The sequence below is a fragment of the Protopterus annectens genome, chromosome 4.part0, assembly GCF_019279795.1.
Source record: "Protopterus annectens isolate FY-2018-M chromosome 4.part0, PAN1.0, whole genome shotgun sequence".
Taxonomy (NCBI): domain Eukaryota; kingdom Metazoa; phylum Chordata; order Ceratodontiformes; family Protopteridae; genus Protopterus; species Protopterus annectens.
In genome coordinates this window covers 662,868,977-662,888,543 of record NC_056733.1, presented here as the reverse complement: position 1 = coordinate 662,888,543, position 19,567 = coordinate 662,868,977, and the positions used below count along the sequence as shown (strand labels likewise).

Here is a 19,567-nt window from a genome sequence, read left to right as displayed (position 1 = left end):
TTGCCCATGACACTGCCATCTGTGCTGAGGACCCCACTAGGGGAAAACCTCAGCAACAGAGAGGTCAAAGAATTGGAAAGACTTACTTCATAGTGGAAAACTGCAGAGCTAAGCCTTCCCCATCATGGTATCCCTTTCGGAACCCCAGACACTGACTTTTGAAAAATGATTCTGTACTCTCTGCTGTGTTTGTTCTTGTTCGTGTTGTATCTTTAATGTTGTAATCACCAGAACATTTTCCCCTAGGCCTCTGCTGAAAAAGGACAGTGTTCAGTTTCAGTAACCTGGTGAACAAAGTGAAATAAACAAGTAGATATTTACCTCTCTTCTGTGTGGAATCTGCATGTCCTCCCTGTGTTCACATGGGTTTTCCTCCGGTGCTGTGGCTTCCTCCCACATTCCAAAGACATGCTGCAGGTGGATTGGACACTCTAAATTTGCCATAGGTGTGAGTGTGTGTGTGAGTAGGTGGAATGGATGAACTACCGCTGCAGGGCTAGACAACCAGTGGTGTAAACCCTGGCTCTAGATGATTGTCACTGTTGAAGTGACACCCCAACCCCATGTGCAAAAAATGGGAAAAAATGGTTGTGAATGGATGGATTTACTTCCTTAGAAAACATTCAGGTGTGGTCATTTCTATAACTGACTTTTTATAGAGTCATAGAGTGTTACTAGGCTAATGACCTGGGGAGGGGGGCTTTCTAAGCTTAGCCAAGATTTCCTGAAAGAGTAATGATGTCCTGCATCCAAATAAGACATTTTGGGCCAGGCATTTCTAAGCTACCTCTGTCCATAATGGACATGGCTGCCAGGCCTGGTGTAAATTTCCTATTACCCGTTCACTGGTCTAGGTTGTGCTTAAAGTAGGTAATAGAAACCTCAACTTCATATGGATGGGAATTGAAAAATAAAACTTCAGTCATATTTGTGAAGCTGATTTGTAGAATTTTTAATGACACACACACACACACACACACACACACACACACACACACACACACACACACACACACAAATTGTATTTGTGCAGGTATCTGTCACAGGTTATATTTTCTTTGTGTATAACGGATGCTTCATTGATTAAAATGAATGTGCTTTGCTTTAACTTTGAGTTTATTAACATTTTTAAGCACAGAAATGTGTGTTGTAATAGGTTTCGGAATGTTTTCTTAATAGTTTCAGAGTTAAAATGGAAAGTTGTATTAGTAATGTTCATTATGAGATGTCAGTGTTAAGCCTTTCATTTTCTGTCCTTTTCCTCTTACAAAGAGGCATTCCCAGAGTCATGCAGAGTGGTATTAACATTTGTGATTGTGACATACAAGTTGCACAGCCTGTTGACACATTATCACTTTCTGCAAACTGTGGGGGAGGGGTCTGTGTAGGATAGTCATCCTGTACTTGAGAGTGCCCAAATAATGTTCTTTGCTATGCCTCAGACTCACCAAACAGCCGAAAAATAAGTACAATGAAAGAAAAGGTGAGACTCCGCTGGATGTTCCACTGCTTTATTAAAATACACAAAAAATTGTATCCATAACTGGTAAGAAACTCCAACAAAATAAATATCCACTGACAAGCGCTTTCGGGTTAAAACCCTTCATCAGATCACATACTAAAAACACTTCCTGATATTTAAAATACATATCAACCAATGAGAGTTAGTAAAAAGCCCGCCTTTTCTGCAAGGCTGGTTTTAAAGGTACACAGTCATTTAAGCCCAGAGTTCTGTGGGCCATCAATTCCAAAATCCATTTGGACTCCATAGATTCAGTTAATAGTTTAACATCACCCCCCCCTATTGTTCATGACAACATTAACCACTGCTTTGAATTTAAAATTATGTGTGGGGTGGGTCTCAATATGCTTATATAAAGCATTATGTGCATCTTTATTCCTAATTGAAGACATATGTTGCAATATTCTTACCTTAAACATATTGTTGGTCTTGCCAACATAAAAACATATGCATTCAGTGCACTCCGCTATGTAAACTAAATTACTTGTCCTACAGGTAGCTTTTGCTTTGAAATTAAAGACATGTCCACTGACTGGATGTGTAAAGGTGTGATCTTTATTTATAAATTGGCATGCTTTACAATATCCACATGGGACACTGCCAACTTTTTCTTTTAGGATACAAGTTTGGGTTACTGTTTTCTCTTTACAAAGGATATCTTTTAGATTCTTGTTTCTCCTATAACCAAATTGTGGATAAGCCCCCACTATATTTCTTAACTTGTTATCTCCCCTCAAAATATTCCCCAATTAGGGATGTAAATGCATTGTCCCAGTGTTTTACTTCTTCCCTGCCATGGACCACATCAAACCCCAATACCAAGGACAATGCTAATGGTCTTGTAGTGCCACCTAGACCCTACCACTAAACAATGTAATCCCCGACTCTCCTCAGTCTCCCAGTCTATATGGTTAGAATATTCACCTCACAAGACCCAACCCTGTATTATAGTACTGCAGTCCCCTGTCACTGAGTCACCCCACCTGTGCAATTGATAATGACTGTGCCATAGCAACCCCCTAACATTTTTTGGGAGGGTGATGTCTAGTGCACAACATGGCCAGTCCATGCACTGACCTATTTAGCCTCTGTGTAGTACCACATGTATCATTTGACTCTGTGTTTTCTGTGTAATTGCTTATACTTGTGGACTAGATGCTGCCTCTTTGCAAATACTAGAAGTTACTGCACTGACGTCGGCCTCAGTTGTGGAAGTGCTGCTGTCTTTTCCTCCTCTAACACTGCACCCTCCCCTTCTGCTGCTACTGCAACATGGTATGGAAGACCCTGCCATCATGTTTACCTGCTGTTCCGTTTGTTTGTGTAACACCAGTTGTGCAGCATGACTCACTCATGCACACCAAATCTTACTGCAGATGTCATTTATCCAGATACATGCTTCACTATTGTTTCACATTTCTTCATGGACTGTGTTATAGGTGATTTTCTGCATGGTCTGGTGGTTTTGGATCAGGTCAGCAACCAGGGCTTGAGGTCATAACCAGCATCACTTGTATAATACCAATGTGTATGGCCTATCTGTCTAGCATGTGTGTGCACCTACTAACCAGTTGAACCCGTGTGATGTTCCCTTGCAGAAAACATTGTTATAAGTTGGAGTTGTGCCTGAATGTGTAAATCATGCAAAATACAAGGATTGTTCACAAACATTATATATACTTAATGACTTGGGCATTACAGATCTCCTGGTAGTTCAGGGAATGGAAACCATTTCTGTTGATGCATTGCAGACCCCATGTTAGGGTCTTGATAACATCATTTTTGTAGTCTGTGATCTCAGACCCACAGAAATATGCTATGTCATAAAAGGCTTGTGTGGTGTTTGTTCCCCCCTCCACTGAATTGGGGAATCAGCAATGCCCCTCCATTTGTTTTAGCACAATATTGAAAAGATGTACCCGCGGTGGTGGTGCTGCGGTAGCGTTGTCGCCTCACAGTAAGACGCTGTCCAGTTTGATTCTCAGCTAGAGCATCTTCTGCGTGGAGACATGCGTGAATGGGCGTACCTTCGTTGAAGGTTGTGCGTCAGGGCTGGTAACTCGGTACGTAAAAATCAACTACCAATCATTAGTGGACCGGAGTTCTGCTGTGGTGACCCCTAACCGGGAAAAGCCGAAAGGCACAAACAATTGAGAAGATGGTTTAGGATTTATGAGGCTGATACCAGCTATATTCATTAACCAGTCTGCATAGGCTGTTGAAGGTTCCTATAGGTAAGATGGCTGAGGCTACACATACCTTTGTATGTATGGGAAGAAGCATGGTATGGCCGATTCCTTTACAGTATCCCTAACCAGTCAGAAACAGTCCACAATCTGTTAGTCCTTGATCTGATAGTATGTCATGAGCTGTATGTACCTCTTCCAGTGGTGCAGGTGGCTGTAGTGTGGGTATGTACTACCGTGCAACATATCTAGTCTATGCATTTGTAAAATGGTCAACTATTTCAGCTTCCTTCATTTCAGTATGTGATGTGCCCTGGCTTCCTCCTGTATCAGTTATTATGCAGTCGTTAATATGTGCAACACACTGTGCTGTTATGACCATTGCTTGGCCCTGCTAACGTCTTGGGCTTCATACCTTGAGCATGGCCTCTACCCATATTTACGTATGCAGCACAGTGAGTTAACTATCTATAAAGTCCAGCTTCAGTTTTATTAATCGCATCAGAGTTCATTTGCTTTGTTTTCAGACTATGTTAAAAGTGCTATACAAACAAAAAAAATTCCTGCCAAAACTTACGTAGAGAAATATTTTTATTAATGAAATGCATGCTTTTGTAACAGAGCAGTATTAACTAGTAAAGAATATCAGACGTGTTTGCATAATTTGTATTTCTGGTTGTGTGCATCATCAGGAACTTCCTTATTCTACTAGCAGTGCAAAAGCTAGAATATGAAAATGTTCTTCTGATAGTATTTATGCCATATTCTTGAAGTCTGTTGGGGGCGGGGCAGCAAAATATCAGAAATGCAAAGCATGGCATGCGTTAAACAGAGATTCTTTGTTCCTGCAAAGTTAAGATAAGATCTTGAGCCGTCCTAACCCTGGGAGAAAGTAACATTTGTTTAGAGTAGACTCAATGATATAGCTAGGGTGGGGCGAAGGGGGCAACAGCCCCAAGATGCATGGGGGCATGATCTTCAGCTCTGTCAGTTTCTGAATGCTGACACTGCATTTGCTGAAGAGCTTCAGTGCTCCATGCATGGTCTGGTGTCTTAGTGTTATTCCTTCATTTAGTCTGTAGAGCATATGCAGTATATATTATGCACAAGCGATGGAGTGTGGGGGTGAAGCCACTCACATTGGGGGTACAAGGAACTTATCCTCTCCATTTGATGCTTTTTTTTTCGGATGACACTTCAACAAGTTAAGTTCATGTAGTTGTAGATTTGTTTGTCTGTAACATAACAATTCATAGATGAACCATAATAACACTGGGGAGAAAAACAGACAAAACTGAAAGGCACAGTCTGTAGTGTATGACTGCAGTGTTTTGTTTTTTGTTTTTTTCTGACTCAGTTGGATGTAGAAAAAGTTAATATCATTGACCATCCTTTGGGGATGAACAGTTAGGGTCATTGTCTAGTCCAGTTCAATTCGTCATTTTTTTTTCAGAAGCTCACATCATCTGAGTTGCATGCCCTGTGCTAGTGCACATTGTGATGGTGCACTAGGAGATCACACCTACCTCCTAAGCCTGACAGTTCTTTCCTGCCACATGCACAATTCAGACCTCACTCCTCACTTACCTAATAGAAAAGTTAGCATGTTTGATACCTGAAGTTGCAGAACCTTCTAAGTGTTGATGCGCTCTTCACATAATGAGCCAAGACCCATACCTACTTTATCTGTAGTGTCAAGGAGAGAGAGATGACCAGAAGCATCGCCTTAAGTGCCAACAATTCAGTTGTTGTACCAACAAACATTGCAAAAAGGAACTATTAACCTCCCTCACCACCTTGAAGATGATGGAGGTTGAAAGTGCTATATGTAGAGGATCAGTGGTTGGGTTCCCCACACAGCTCCTGGTCTGCTAAAGTTCCATCACATAGCCAGAGAAAAGGAGGACATTCCCAAACCCTCCTGGAGGTCAGTTCATCTCAGAAGCTGTCCTTTGATACCCACACGTTACACACTTGTCCTTGACTATAGGGGCTAGCTGTCGTGCCAGTCTTTCTACCCCCTGGATGACAGCGAGTCTGGAGAAGGAGCACCCTCTGACTTCCAACTTTGGGGGGGGCATCTCAGAGTGCAGAAACTGTGCTTCTTTTGAATGATTGACTGTAGAGGGCTAGCTCTCATGCCAGAGGAGATAACTGGAGAGGGCATAGTCTGTCAAGAATATATGACTGTTACAGCTGGCTTCCCATCTTCCAGCCTTGCCAGGCATCCTTGTACCCTTTCAGTGACTTGTAGTTTACTACCATTGTCACATGTATGTGTTAGGGCCACAGCACCGTCATCTTCTGTTGAAGAACTTATTTACTGAAGTGGCCTCTGTTTGCCACTCCTGTACTCCACTCTGCCCTTCCAGGTTTTCTTCAGCCTTCTATTTACTTTCTTTATTTAATTTTATAAAACATTAACTCCGGGGTGATAACCTCTTATTTTGCTATGTTTCAGTATTGGATTTAGAGTATTGCTTTTTTATCCTTTTTATGGTGTGTTTATTCTTCCATTGAAATAAGTTTATGTTGGGGAAGTAGCTAGTACTTATGTGAAGTGATATAAATGAAGATAAGAAACAATTCAGATGTATTTGGAAGATTATTTTATATCTATACAGACTGATCTGAGTTCTCACTTTAAGGGGGGAACTGTATCTTGAAGAAGGTCTCTGTACTATACGATGTTACAAGTATCTATCATCAATTGGCTTATTTTCTGTCAACATTTTAATAAATGGTTTGTAAACTGGAATTGAAAAATGACAAAAAACTGCCACTTGTGAAAGGCCAGATGTAGACAATGGCACACAGCAATATTGCAGCTGTACCATCCTTACTGAGGTACATAGGCATGTATGTGTGTTTTTGTGTGTGTGTATGAATGGATGCCAATAGTAGCCTGATAACTCATCAAACTTTTCTCCTTGCAGTGCTTTTAAAGGAATTGTCATGAGTAACTGCATAGAATAAATAATGTGTTTGCACACAGTCAGAAAATGTTTATGTGGTTGCAGAAAGAGCTTCTTTTTGCCTTTCCACTGTGAATGCTGACATAAAGGTTAATGATAAATTTTATTTGTATTTATTTGTTTTTTTATTATTAATATTGCACAGTCACCCATAAGTAAATGTATGAGGTGTTAACTCCTACCTGCTATGAAGCATTTAATGATATTTTATTGTAGCAAGAAGGGAAGCCTCTTCATGCTAGAATTATGGAAATTTTCATACAACGTAATTATTTTGTAGTCATTCTCAGTGTTTAAAATTATTTGTTAAATATTTCCGTTTTGCTCTCCCACAGTCTACCAAACCGAAGTTGGCAGTGGCCTGTTCTGATATATGTGATGTCCGAAAATGTACTCGCTTGGAGATGCCAGATAACCTCAATACATTTGTCCTTAAGGTAAGGGAGGATAAAACATTATATTGTCTTGATCCCATATAGCTGCATATTATTAAATCTTTGAAATCTGCATTTAATAAGTAATGTTTGAGTATTTGTGTTAAGGGGCCTCATTGAGTTGCCCTACCAGTTCCATCGGTATAAAGTACAGTAATGGCCATGTCTAATAACCATGTTACTAACAACAGATTAGAATTTATTTTCATGAAGGTTTATTAGGTAACTTGTAGTCAGTCGACTGAGGGAAAACTGGAGCCACCAAATCAGGTTACTGCAAACTGTTATTCAAAACATGTAGTTATTTCCTTTGTGACAGGTACCGTTTTCAGTCACAGGGCATTACTTCCATTGAGAAATTCTGTATTTTGTATGATATTTACTATTCTTAAAGATAATTGTAATGTTGCTTATGTTGTATGATATTTAGCAGTATATGTGAATGTTTGTAAACATGAACTTGTTAATACAGTTTGATTATTTTTATATAAATGTAAATTTGCCTGTGTCACAAGTGATAATTCAATAAAGGCGTTTAAAAAAAGAAAGTAAAAGATAATTATAGCTTCAATAATTATTCCTGTTTCATCCCATAAGCAGGGAAATCTCAGTGTTGTTATCCAAAAAGCAGGCAGAAAGGAGATAAGAGGGACCTAGTATGGCGCCCTCCTGAGAGCTTTGAAGGGCTTTTATGTTCCCTGCTCACTACCCAGTACCCAGCATGCATACATAAGTTCATAGATAAGTACTTGGCTAGCTGCCCTTGCAGGCCATTTTTAAGTCTAGTCAGTTTCCCTTTTTGTTCTCAAAATAACCTATCTCATTTGGTTATAGATTGCCGTTACCCATCCCATGGTCCATAGTTATATATTTCCCCTAATGACTGTATCATTCCATAGACAATTTGAGGGGACCCATGCATGGGATAAAGCATGTAGGAGCTGCTTCTGTCCATTAGTAGTACAGGGGGCAGTCCTGGGGTTAATTTTTTGTTTCACATCCATAGGTCTAAGTTGTGCTTGAAAATGGCAGGGATAATCTTTTGTTTTATGTGGATGGGGAGTCTGTTCCACTGAAACAGTATATACCTGTTCCTCCAAACCATTCTGTTAGTGTTGCAGAAGAGGGTTAGATCCCTAGCCCGAGTATTTCTGATGCCATTTCACTTGCTGATGTGCAGTAAATCCATCAGTATTGGGTTGGAGGATTCCAAGTATGCCAGACACAGGTCACCTCTTAGCAGTATGTCGAGTATAGTGACAGGGCTTTGACTCTATAGTACATGTTGTTTAGACCTTGTATCCTTTTAGTAAGGAATCTCTGTGGGCATTCCAGTTGTTGCATGTGTCTGGACAGGTACATGCCAAAGAGGATGTGAAGAAGTTAGACACTGTCATCTATGCTAGCATGTCTGGCTGAGGTTTTGTACATAATTTCAGATTAACCTGTATAATACATGCCAGCATGACTAGCTATGATATTGTAAATAAGTTCTTACATGTTGATTTATAATCTGTGAAGAATGTTTTAAAGTCTTGAAAAGTGTTTCTTTACATTTCTAACTGTACATATCTGTGAAGAAGATTCTAAATGCAGACTGTGAATCAGATGATCTGCAGATGATGTCATCAGAATGTTGACAGTTACTATGTGTTACTGTCAGAGGCTGAAAGACAGGAAGCAACTTTAGAAAACAGCTCTTGGTTTATTTTCAAAATATGAAATGAAAATTAGTACTGGAACAGTTGTGACAGCTAAGCTAGTCTATAAAAGAGCCTTCTGAAGTCAGTTGTTGCCAGTTACAGTTGCAGTTGTCAGTTGTTCACAGTTGTGCTTTGCAGTGGATACCCAGAAGGACTCACCAAGAACTGTAAGCCTGCCTTTGCTCTGTTGTGATAATTTAGTTTAGATCAGGGACAGTGCTTTTTAGTCAAATAGGAATTTATAACTAATCAGTGAGTTTTCTAAATGTTAGATTTCTGTCCTTCAGTATTTATTTCATTTTCCTGGTGATTGAGTTCTGTTTGTGTATTGGAAATTACTGTTTTATATTTTTAATCATTTTGCTCATTATTAAATATTTTTATTAACTTACATTATGGCTGCTCAATCAGTATTTTCTTCAGTGATTTGAGAGTGCTTATACCTGCACTCCAAAAGCCTGTCTGCTTTAGGTCATTTGCTATCATGTGTTTTAATATCTAATTTTCATAATTGGCCACCCCTTTAAAAGGTCATCTAGGCTGTCTGATTGGTGGCAACATGTTACCATATTATTTTGGGGAAGGGGCACAACTGAAAGTCTGTGTCAGGCTTTCCCAGAAGTGTTTGGATGTGTAATATTTAATTTATTTAAATGCGAGTGTATCAGAGGTCTTAAATTGAAACACATTGCTCTGAAGTGTCTAATAAGGAGTTATATTTTGGGTGGATGGAAGTATACAGTCCAGTCTCAGCTTATAGAGCATGTTCCTATTGTGTTGTTAGGGGAAATTGTGAAATATTGCTCCTGTTTAAGTGCCTGTCTCCTATTGGAGTCAATAGTAAGGACTGAAGCTCCTTAGTTACTGACCCAGGATAGTAAAGGACGTCACATTATTATTGGCAGTTTTGTGGAGTATTGACCGGACATCACAGAGGGCATTATATTCAATGACTGGTATAATGAGGGCTGAGTAAAGGAGGACATTGACATCCCTAGATCTAGACACAATCCCTTTGTTTATAAGCTGTGCAATATAGAAGGACTTTCTTACAACAGTAGACCCACATGTTGGTCAAAAGTTAGGTCACTATCCACATAAGCTCCCAAATCCTGAATAGCTAGGTTGACTGTTAGGGGCGTGTTGTCATTGTGGTAGTTTCCCGGGGTAGGTGACTTCCCAAAGGATACAGTAATGCATTTTTTGGGCATTTTGTCCCAGACCATATTTTTGACATCATTTATTTACATGTACTACATTGTATTATATTTACATTGTACACACTTGCTACTAGAACAGTCGTTGGGCTAACCTAAAACCCCACCCTCTCTCCAAAGTATAGGTTAGTTGACTATACCGCTCATTCTCTATCCCCAGCCAGATCCTCTGGGATCAATCCACTGTTTGAATCCAGGTTCCCTGAGCCATAGCCAGGACTACATCCATGTGCACAGTGAATCTGGCCATCATTAAACAACCATCCTGAAGGAAAACATGCTGGAGTTTTTCCATCGACACTTAAATGGTCAGTACATTTTCATTTCGTATGTGCTGTAATTCCTAAATTCCACATTTCTAACTTTTGAGTAGATTGGCTAGGACAGAAAAGCTAATCATGTTTTAACTGAATAATTTCTTAGAGAAGCTATGTTGTGTCATGCTCTTTCTGTTACTTAATCATGGGAGATCTGGACAAGTAGTGTGGTTTAATTTGTTATAAAAAATAGTTTTAAAGTTTATTTTTATGCTGGACATCCCTATAACAGGTACTTGGCTTCAAATTCCAGTATTAACACTGCACTGCAACAGTGTGTGGGAGGCCGCCTGTTTTAATGCTACAGTGCAGCAGTGTGTGTGTGTGTGTGTGTGTGTGTGTGTGTGTGTGTGTGTGTGTGTGTGTGAGGCTGCCTGTATTAATACTACACTGCAGTAGTAAGGAAGGTTCTGCCTATATTAATACTGCACTACAGCAGAGTGTGTTGGAGGCTGCCTGTATTAATGTTGCACTGCTGCAGTGTGTGTGTGTGTGTGTGTGTGTGTGTGTGTGTGTGTGTGGAGGGGTGCTGCCTGTATTAATACTGCACTACATCAGTGTATGTGGGAAGCTGCCTTTATTAATACTGCACTGCATCAGTGTATGTGGGAAGCTGCCTGTATTAATACTGCACTGCATCAGTGTGTGTGGGAGGCTGCCTGTATTAATGCTGCACTGCAGCAATGTGTGCATGGGAGGCTGCCTGTATTAACACAACACTGTAGCAGTGGTGGTGAGGGGGTGCTGACTATATTAATACTTCACTGCAGCAGTTTGTGTGGGAGGCTACCCATATTAGGACTACACAGTAGCAGTGACGGGGTGCTGCCTATATTAGTACTTCACTGTATCAGTGCATGTGGGAGGCTGTCTGTATTAGTATTGCACTGTAGTATTGGGGAGTGCTTCCCTTATTAATACTGTATTGCACCACTGTGCGTGGGAGGCTGCCTGTTTTAATATTGCACTGTAGCTGTGAGGGGGTACTGCCCATATTAATATTACACTGCAACAGTGCGCATGTGTGCTTGTAGGAAGCTGCCTCTATTAATACTGCACTGTAGCTGTGAGGGGTTGCCATCCATATTAATATTACACTGCAGCAGTTGGGGGTGGAATGGCTGCATTCCTGAGGTGCCATCCAACAGATGAGATGTTAAACCAGTTCCTCATCAACTTAAGTTGGTGGTAACTTACATGGATGTTTAATACCATGACATTCACTGAAAAGGCTATGTACTTTTATTAATGAATTCATATTATCCATTACTTAAATATCCATCACTGTTTCTCAAAAATAATCCTCACTTTAATAAAAAATGAATAAAAATAACAAACTGTAAAATCGTGTTGTGGTTTGTGTAGAACTCTGTCTTTCCCAACTCTTCATGTCTGTTTATAAAAAGTTAGTATTTAAAAAAAAAACTTTAATTTCACTCAAAATACAGCAAAAATATTGTTATGAGTGATCTTATTCATTACAGATTCTTTGAACTGAGATTTTTGCTAATGTCTGACAGCTATTTTGATACTTCAGCGGTTTTGCTGAGTCATCCATGTAGTGGCCGTGAAGAAGGTGGCAGGTAGTACAGAGGACCGACTAGATACTACTACATTTGTAGCAGTGGTAAAGGTGTCTTTGGAAGCCATCCTAGCTGAGTTGTGAAAGATGAACAGTAAACTGCTGATGCTTTGGGCTAAAAGTAGACAAGAGCAATGCTAATCTGGGCATTATTGCTTTTGTGTCAGGCTGACCCCATTGTGAATTTGAAAAAGAGAAAAGTTATGGAAAGGTAAATCAGTAGCTCCCAGGTGAAATTAGAGATGTTTATTTCAAAGCTGATTGGATTGGGGGTAAGGCAAGAAGGAAGCTTTCCAAAGAAAAAAAAAAATAAGGCTTTGTCGGTATAACTTATATGTGAAGGACAGGTTGGTCAAGTGTTCCAGCTGACCAGAGAGTTCTATTAATTTGGAAAAACCCTACAGGATACTCTCACTGGCATTGGGATTAGTAACTGGTCATCCTCAAAATATATTGGTGAGGTTATAGTCATCAGGGAGTTGTTCTGACTTGTGGCAGCCAGGCAAAGCCTGCCATTTAGGCAAGAAAACAGCAATGGAGGTATTCAGAAACCCTTAGTGCATATGCAAGTGCTCTTTCCCAAAGGCATGTTTTTTTACATTTACTGACTTTCACAGAATGTAGCTAAAGGTGGCAAGTTATGCATTTCAAATATGTGTTTGTTGCAAAAATACGTATGTGAAATGCATAGCTATCCATATTTTTGGCACAAGGAAATAAAAAGCATCTCATGGCAATTATGCTTTTTCATAACTACTTCTGGTTTCTGAATATCCTCTTGTATTTCAAAATTCAAACTGCAAAACAGTGTTCTCAGTTTTATGATTTTATGCTTGTGTATAAATTAAAGAACTTAAAGTTCAAGTAGATTTCTCCTACTTTGCTAAAGGTGTTCTTTCCTACTTTAGTTAGTTTGCTGGTGGACGTATGACTGGTAACAAGCAGGGTATTTCATTATGTAGCCTTAATTGTAAATACTAAAAAATTCATGGTTTTGATAAATGAATGAAGGGTAGCATTATGTCAGATCCTCAGGATCATGATAGTGTATGGAAATAATGTCATGCCTGTCGTTTAGATAACCCTGACTTGTTGAGATACTTGAAATGAGCATTCTTAAGAGTTTAATCCAACAACAAAACCAGATGCTTGACATTTTGTAGTTACTAGTTCACGTTTTTATTTTTAGCTTATAACTCAGTTTTTTTTTTTTTTTTTGTAATCCTTATGCATGGTATAGAATCATAGGATCATAAGAGGTTATTAGGCTATTGGCCCTGAGGCTCTTATAAGCCTAGCCAAGAATTTAGCCCATGTTTAGACAAGTCAGCACCCAAAGCCCCTGCTTAGCAGGGACACAGGTGGAATCCCAGGGGTGTATTTTTTGTTTCCCATCCGGTTGTCCAGGTTGCGTTGGGATAATGAGGTGCTCTGCTTGACATGGAGAGGGAGTCTATTCCACAGATGGGGGAGTCTCTGGGACATAAATCTGTCCTGCCAACAAGTCCTGTTGATATTGCAGACCAGGTTGAGGATGCACATACGGGTTACTCGAGTGAAGCTTGACTTGCGGATATGCAGCAATCCAATCAAAATGGGGCTGAGATTGCTTTGTATGCCAGACAGAGGTCACCCCTGAGGAGTCTGTATGAAGCTGAGTAAAGGGACATGGCTTTTAGCCTGCCTGTGCATGGTAGATGTTTGAGGCCCTGGATTCTCCTAGTGAGGAACCTCTGTAGTCTCTCCAGCTGCTGCATAAGCTTTACGAGGTGCATGCCGAAGGGGTCGTTGTACTCAGTAATTGGCCTTATAAGGAAAGAATACAGGGATGTTATGACCTCTTTGTCCATGGATGAGATACCCTTACTTATGAGATGGGCCATGTAGAAACCTTTCCATGCAGTGGAAGCAACATGGTGGTCAAAAGTCAGGTTGCTATTAACCTGAGTGCCCAAATCTCTCACTACTGATTGTGTACTTAGGACATTGTTATTAATGTGATAATATGTGGGGACGTCACTCTCCCCAAAGGAGATGATGCATTTTTTGACATTTAGCTTGAGGCCATGGTTCTGGCACCAGTCATTTGTTTGGGTAAGACAATGTTGGAGGATGTCCAAATCACTTGGGGAATTGATGACCGCATCCAGCTTGCAGTCATCTGCAAATTTGGTCAGCCATTGCCCACTGGTTTTAGCCTGCACTTCAGAGAAGTGTATCCCAAATAACAGAGGCTCCAAGACTGATCTCTGGGGTATGCAGCTTATGAGTGTACTGCTTGAGATGGCTTTCTCTGTTTTGATTAGGTGGGTTCTATCAGTGAGCCAGTTTGCTATCCATCTGGTAATATATGGATTGATGCCTAGTTGAGAGAGTTTATCTATTATGCCCGAGTGGGGAATAGTGTAGAAGGCTTTGGCCAGGTCAAGGTAGGTGGTGTACATCGTCTTCCCCTTGTCCATGGCTTTGGTGACTGTCTCAAAGAAGTCGACCAGATTTAACAGACATGACCTCCCCTTGACAAAGCCAAACTATGTGGGGTCGAGAATGTGGAGGTTGCCAATGTCCCTGTTAATGAGGTCCATGATAATCTGTTGCATGGCCTTGTAGACCAGGTTAGTTAGGCTGATGGTTCTATAATTTCCTGGCTCAGTGGATGCTCCACCTTTGTGTAAAGGGATGACAGTGGCTGTCCTCCACTCAGCTGGGACAAAGCCAGTACGCAGGCTTTGGTTGAATAGGGTGCCTAATGGTGCTGGACGTTAATGCCTGAGTTCATGTAGGAGGCAGCCTGGGATGTTATCGGGTCCCATGGTGGATGTATTTTTTGCCTTTGACAGGGCAGTGATGACCTGTTCTCTAGAGATAAGGGGTGGGGGGCAGGTACTCAGGATGTTCTGATTTACTGATGGGGGGGGACAGAAAGAAGATGTTTTTGCTGAATCTGTCAGCCAGTAGATTGGCTATATCTACAGCATTTGTGTATGTAGTGTCCGTGAACACCAGTTCTGAACAAATCTGGGTGCTTCCTTTGAGACTACAGACATGTAAAGAAGGCCTTATGATCGTCTCTAGTAGATGTGGCCAATTTGGACTCAAAGTTGGCTTTAGGAGATTTCACTAGTGCTCTTATTTGCTTGTTCGGGCTAAGGAGAGATTGCTTCCAATTGGGCACCTGCTCATTCGTGGTCCTGGACAGCACTTTTTTCCTTTTGTTGTATAATTTATTTATTGCAGATGTCTACCAGACAGGTTTACCCTTCTTTGCAGAGGATGATTTTATCATGTCAGGTATTCCTGATTGCGTGCATCCATATAAATGCTCGTATAGTACTTTGGTGTACATTTGGACATTGATGCCAGTTCGTACAGAGGGGGAGGGGCTGTGAAGCTGTTTAAACCATCCATCAGGAGGTTGTAATCAGCTTTGGAGAATTTTTTTTTGTTTGACCCTAGCTAGAGAGGAGTCAGGGGAGATGGTGACTTCGAAAATTACCACTTTATGGTCAGGTCTTACCAGGGAGAATGATACTGTAGGTGTGCTGCAGTGGTTACTCATGTTGGTTAATACCAAGTCCAAGATATTATCACCTCTTGTGGGGGTATCGACTAGATGTTCCAAGGCATTTGCATTGACAAAATCGAGGAATCCCTGGGCATTTGTGTTCTGGCATGAGTAATTACCCAAACATAGACTGAAAAAAACTAAAGTCACCCAAGATCAGGGTAAAGGGTTGAATCTTGATAGATTTGAAGAGGTCCATATAAGTGGAGTGGGCATCTTGACTCAAATTTGGGGGCCTGTAGCTAGCTATGATTTGAATATAGGGTCTTGTCAATGGTTAGCTGCACCCATAGTGTCTCCTGTGCAACATACTGTTTGAACAGCCTGGAGGTGTGTGTGTCTCTAATATATATTGAAACTCCACCGCCTTTGGCTTTGATATCCACAGTTTGTGCTCTGAATGTATGATAGAATGAGTACCCAGCTAAGGCTGGGGTGCTCTCCGCTGCTTTGAACCAGGTTTCTGTGACTGCACAAATGTCAGCATCTTCCAGGTTTAAGAATGCTTGCAATGAGTGCAGTTTCATGTTACATGGAAGTGTTACTTTTATCGCTGTGAGAAAAGATTTTCATTAATGTTTTGAAAATCAAGTGAAATTTTTATGCAGTGTAGAATTTTGTAATACTGTTCAGGAGGAAGAGTAAAATTTAAAAGAAGGCAGGACTTGTACAGTTTATGTAATGTTGAAGTGAAAAATAATTGTTAAATAAAATTTGATGCATGAAGTTAATGAAAGTCTTTAAAATTGTTTGCTTTCTTTTCTGTAAGTGCCTGTGTGCTCATGTCAGTGTTAAATGAAGTCAATAAAGGCATTTAAAAAGACTCTGTTTTCTCTGGGGGCCTCTAGGGAGAGTTATAGACTGTGGTAACTGAGGAAGGTGGCTTGAGAAAAACTAAATGACAGTTAAAAAAGTGACTGTAAAGCATGATATAGCTATATTGCTACAGCTAAGAACAGGGATGTTGTGTATTGGAGGCCTTAAATTTCCATGATAGCTTCAACGAGGAGTTGCAGAATTAAAATAAATCATTGAAATAACAGTGTGCATATTTACTGCCTGCACCGGACATAGTGAGGGACAGGCAGACAGATTATGAGGATAAAGCTTGATGGAAAAGTGTTCATGTTATTAACATACCTGGAAAAGAAGACTGTCATTGACTGTGTGCAAAAGAAATTGGATTGAACTGGATGAAACTTGCAAGTCAGATTATAATCAAAATGGCTTGTATATTTTTCTTATCAGGTCTCACAGAAATTGCACAACAACCAAGATGTGTGCTGGTATGCCTTAGTATATAAAGCAGGTAAAGCAGGATAGAAATTTTTTTTTTTTTTTTTTTTTTGTGATTAATGTGTTCTGACTCACCAAAGGAGAAATCAGCCATTAGCTTCTATGAGAGAATGTAGATTAAGGAAGTTAAACATTTGATTTGTTGTATCTGGCTGTCTTCAGAGTTTATCTTCTTTAATGATTTAAGACTTTTCAGTGACTTTCAGGGAGCCTTGGCAGGTATTCGAGTATGAGCCAACTCAAAGTGAAAAGGGTTTATTAAGTGCTTTGATTACAGATATATAGACTGTTAACTCTATGACTACAGAGAATTCAAAGGGGACTCTCAAAATAAACTGAAAGCATTTGGGAGATCTGGGAGTCAGCAGGAGTTTCCTCTTCTCAAGGATCATGTAAGTCAGTGACAGAAGGCAGACTAGTATGGCATAACAATTTGGATGGCATGCTGAGTCAGATGTAAAATGTTTGGACAAGATATTTTTTTTCTTGGACTTTTATATGGACGGTGATGTTGAGAAATATGTCATGATATCCTTATGCCAAAGTCAAGTTTGCAACTGTAGTGGTAAGTATGGTTTAGCTGCGTCTGGATTGTAGAACTGTCTGGTATTTTGAACATGAAGCTGATTATTGTGTTACAAATGAGTCACCTTGATATGGTTGAGTTGCAGACAGTTTAAGGAAGTCTTCTACTGAGACGTATATGGGTGTATGTATAACGTCCTACAACTGTAATCTTCTTCTTCTTTCGGCTGCTCCCGTTAGGTGTCGCCACAGCGGATCACCTGTTTCCATTTCTTCCTGTCCTCTGCATCTTGCTCTGTCACACCAACCACCTGCATGTCCTCTCTAATGACATCCATAAACCTTATCTTAGGCCTTCCTCTTTTCCTCTTACCTGGCAGCTTCATCCTTAGCATCCTTTTCCCAATATACCCAGCATCCATCCTCAGCACATGTCCAAACCAACGCAATCTCGCCTCTCTGGCTTTGTCTCCAAACTGTTCAACCTGGGCTGACCCTCTAATATACTTATTCCCAATCCTGTCTACCCTCGTCACACCCAGTGCAAATCTTAACATTTTTAACTCTGCCACATCCAGCTTTAACTCCTGCCTTTTTGTCAATGCCACTGTCTCCAACCCATATAACATAGCTGGTCTCACTACCCTTTTGTAGACCTTCCCTTTCACTCTTACTGGTACTCGTCTGTCACAAATCACTCCTAACGCTCTTCTCCACCGACTCCACCCTGCCTGTACTCTCTTCTTCACCTCTCTTCCACACTCGCCATTACTCTGAACTGTTGATCGCAAGTATTTAAACTCATCCACCTTTGGCAACTCTACTCCCTGCATCCTCACCATTCCTCTATCATCCCTTTCATTCACACACATATATTCTGTCTTAGTCCGGCTGACCTTCATTCCTCTCCTTTCTAGAGCATATCTCCACCTCTCAAGGGTGTCCTCAACCTGTTCCCAACTCTCACTACATATCACAATGTCCATCTACAAACATCATAGTCCATGGGGACTCCTGTCTGATCTTGTCTGTCAACCTGTCCATCACCAGTGCAAATAAGAAAGTGCTCAGAGCTGATCCTTGCTGTAATCCCACTTCCACCTTAAATGCATCTGTCACTCCCACTGCAGATCTCACCACTGTCACACTACCCTTGTACATATCCTGTATCACTCTTACATACTTCTCTGCCACTCCCGATTTCCTCATACAATACCACAACTCCTCTCTAGGCACCCTGTTATATGCTTTCTCTAAGTTCACAAAGACACAATGCAACCGGACCTTCTCTGTACTTCTCCATCAACACTCTCAGAGCAAACATTGCATCTGTAGTGCTCTTTCCTGGCATGAAACCATACTGCTGATCACTAATCATCACCTCCCTTCTTAACCTAGCTTCCACTACTCTCTCCCATAATTTCATGCTGCGACTGATCAGTTTAATCCCTCTGTAGTTACTACAGCTCTGCGCATCACCCTTATTTTTAAAAATCTCTACCAAAACACTTTTTCACCACTCCTCAAGCATCCTGTCACTTTCCAAGATTTCATTAAACAATCTGGTTAAAAATTCAACTGCCATTTCTCCTAAACACCACCAAGCTTCCACAGGTGTGTCATCTGGACCAACAGCCTTTCCATTCTTCATCCCCTTCATAGCTAGCCTTACTTCCTCCTTGCTAATCCATCGTACTTCATGATTCACTATCCCCACATCATCCAGCCTTCTCTCTCTCTCATTCTCTTCATTCATCAGCCCCTCAAAGTGCACTTTCCATCTGCTCAACACATTCGTCTCGCTAGTGAGTACATTTCCCTCATTATCCTTTATCACCCTTACCTGCTGCACATCTTTCCTAGCTCGGTCCCTCTGTCTAGCCAATCGGTACAGGTCCTTAGTACTCTGGCTTATACGCTGTTCCTCGGTCAGGAAGGGGCAAGGGTCACCTTGTAAAGTATGTACTTTATTAATGTGTCATTGTAGGACCAATTCCCACTTGATTAAAGGACTGATATTGTAGGACCAATTTCCACTTGATTAAAGGACTGATATTAAAGTTTTATGATAAGAAAGGATTTTAAGTGTGACGAGGTGATGTTCCCATTCATCTCATGTTCTGTTGTTGTGGGAACCAGGTTAGATAAGTAAATAAAAGTCTGTATATTTTTGATGAATGATTTGTATGTTTTATAGAAGTTCTCAGATTTCTGTTTCACTTGAAAGATTTTTTATATTTCAGAA

The 19,567-nt window shown here is 40.5% G+C and overlaps 1 protein-coding gene across 1 annotated transcript in view; it reads left to right on the top strand.

Moving 5' to 3' along the window:
- SH2B3 (SH2B adaptor protein 3) overlaps positions 1-19,567 on the top strand; it is an 858,564-nt gene that overhangs the window by 603,275 nt on the left and 235,722 nt on the right. The window contains exon 2 of the mRNA XM_044068623.1: positions 7,019-7,120. Within this exon, the coding sequence (XP_043924558.1) occupies positions 7,019-7,120 (102 nt within the window). The remainder of the gene's footprint in view (positions 1-7,018; positions 7,121-19,567) is intronic.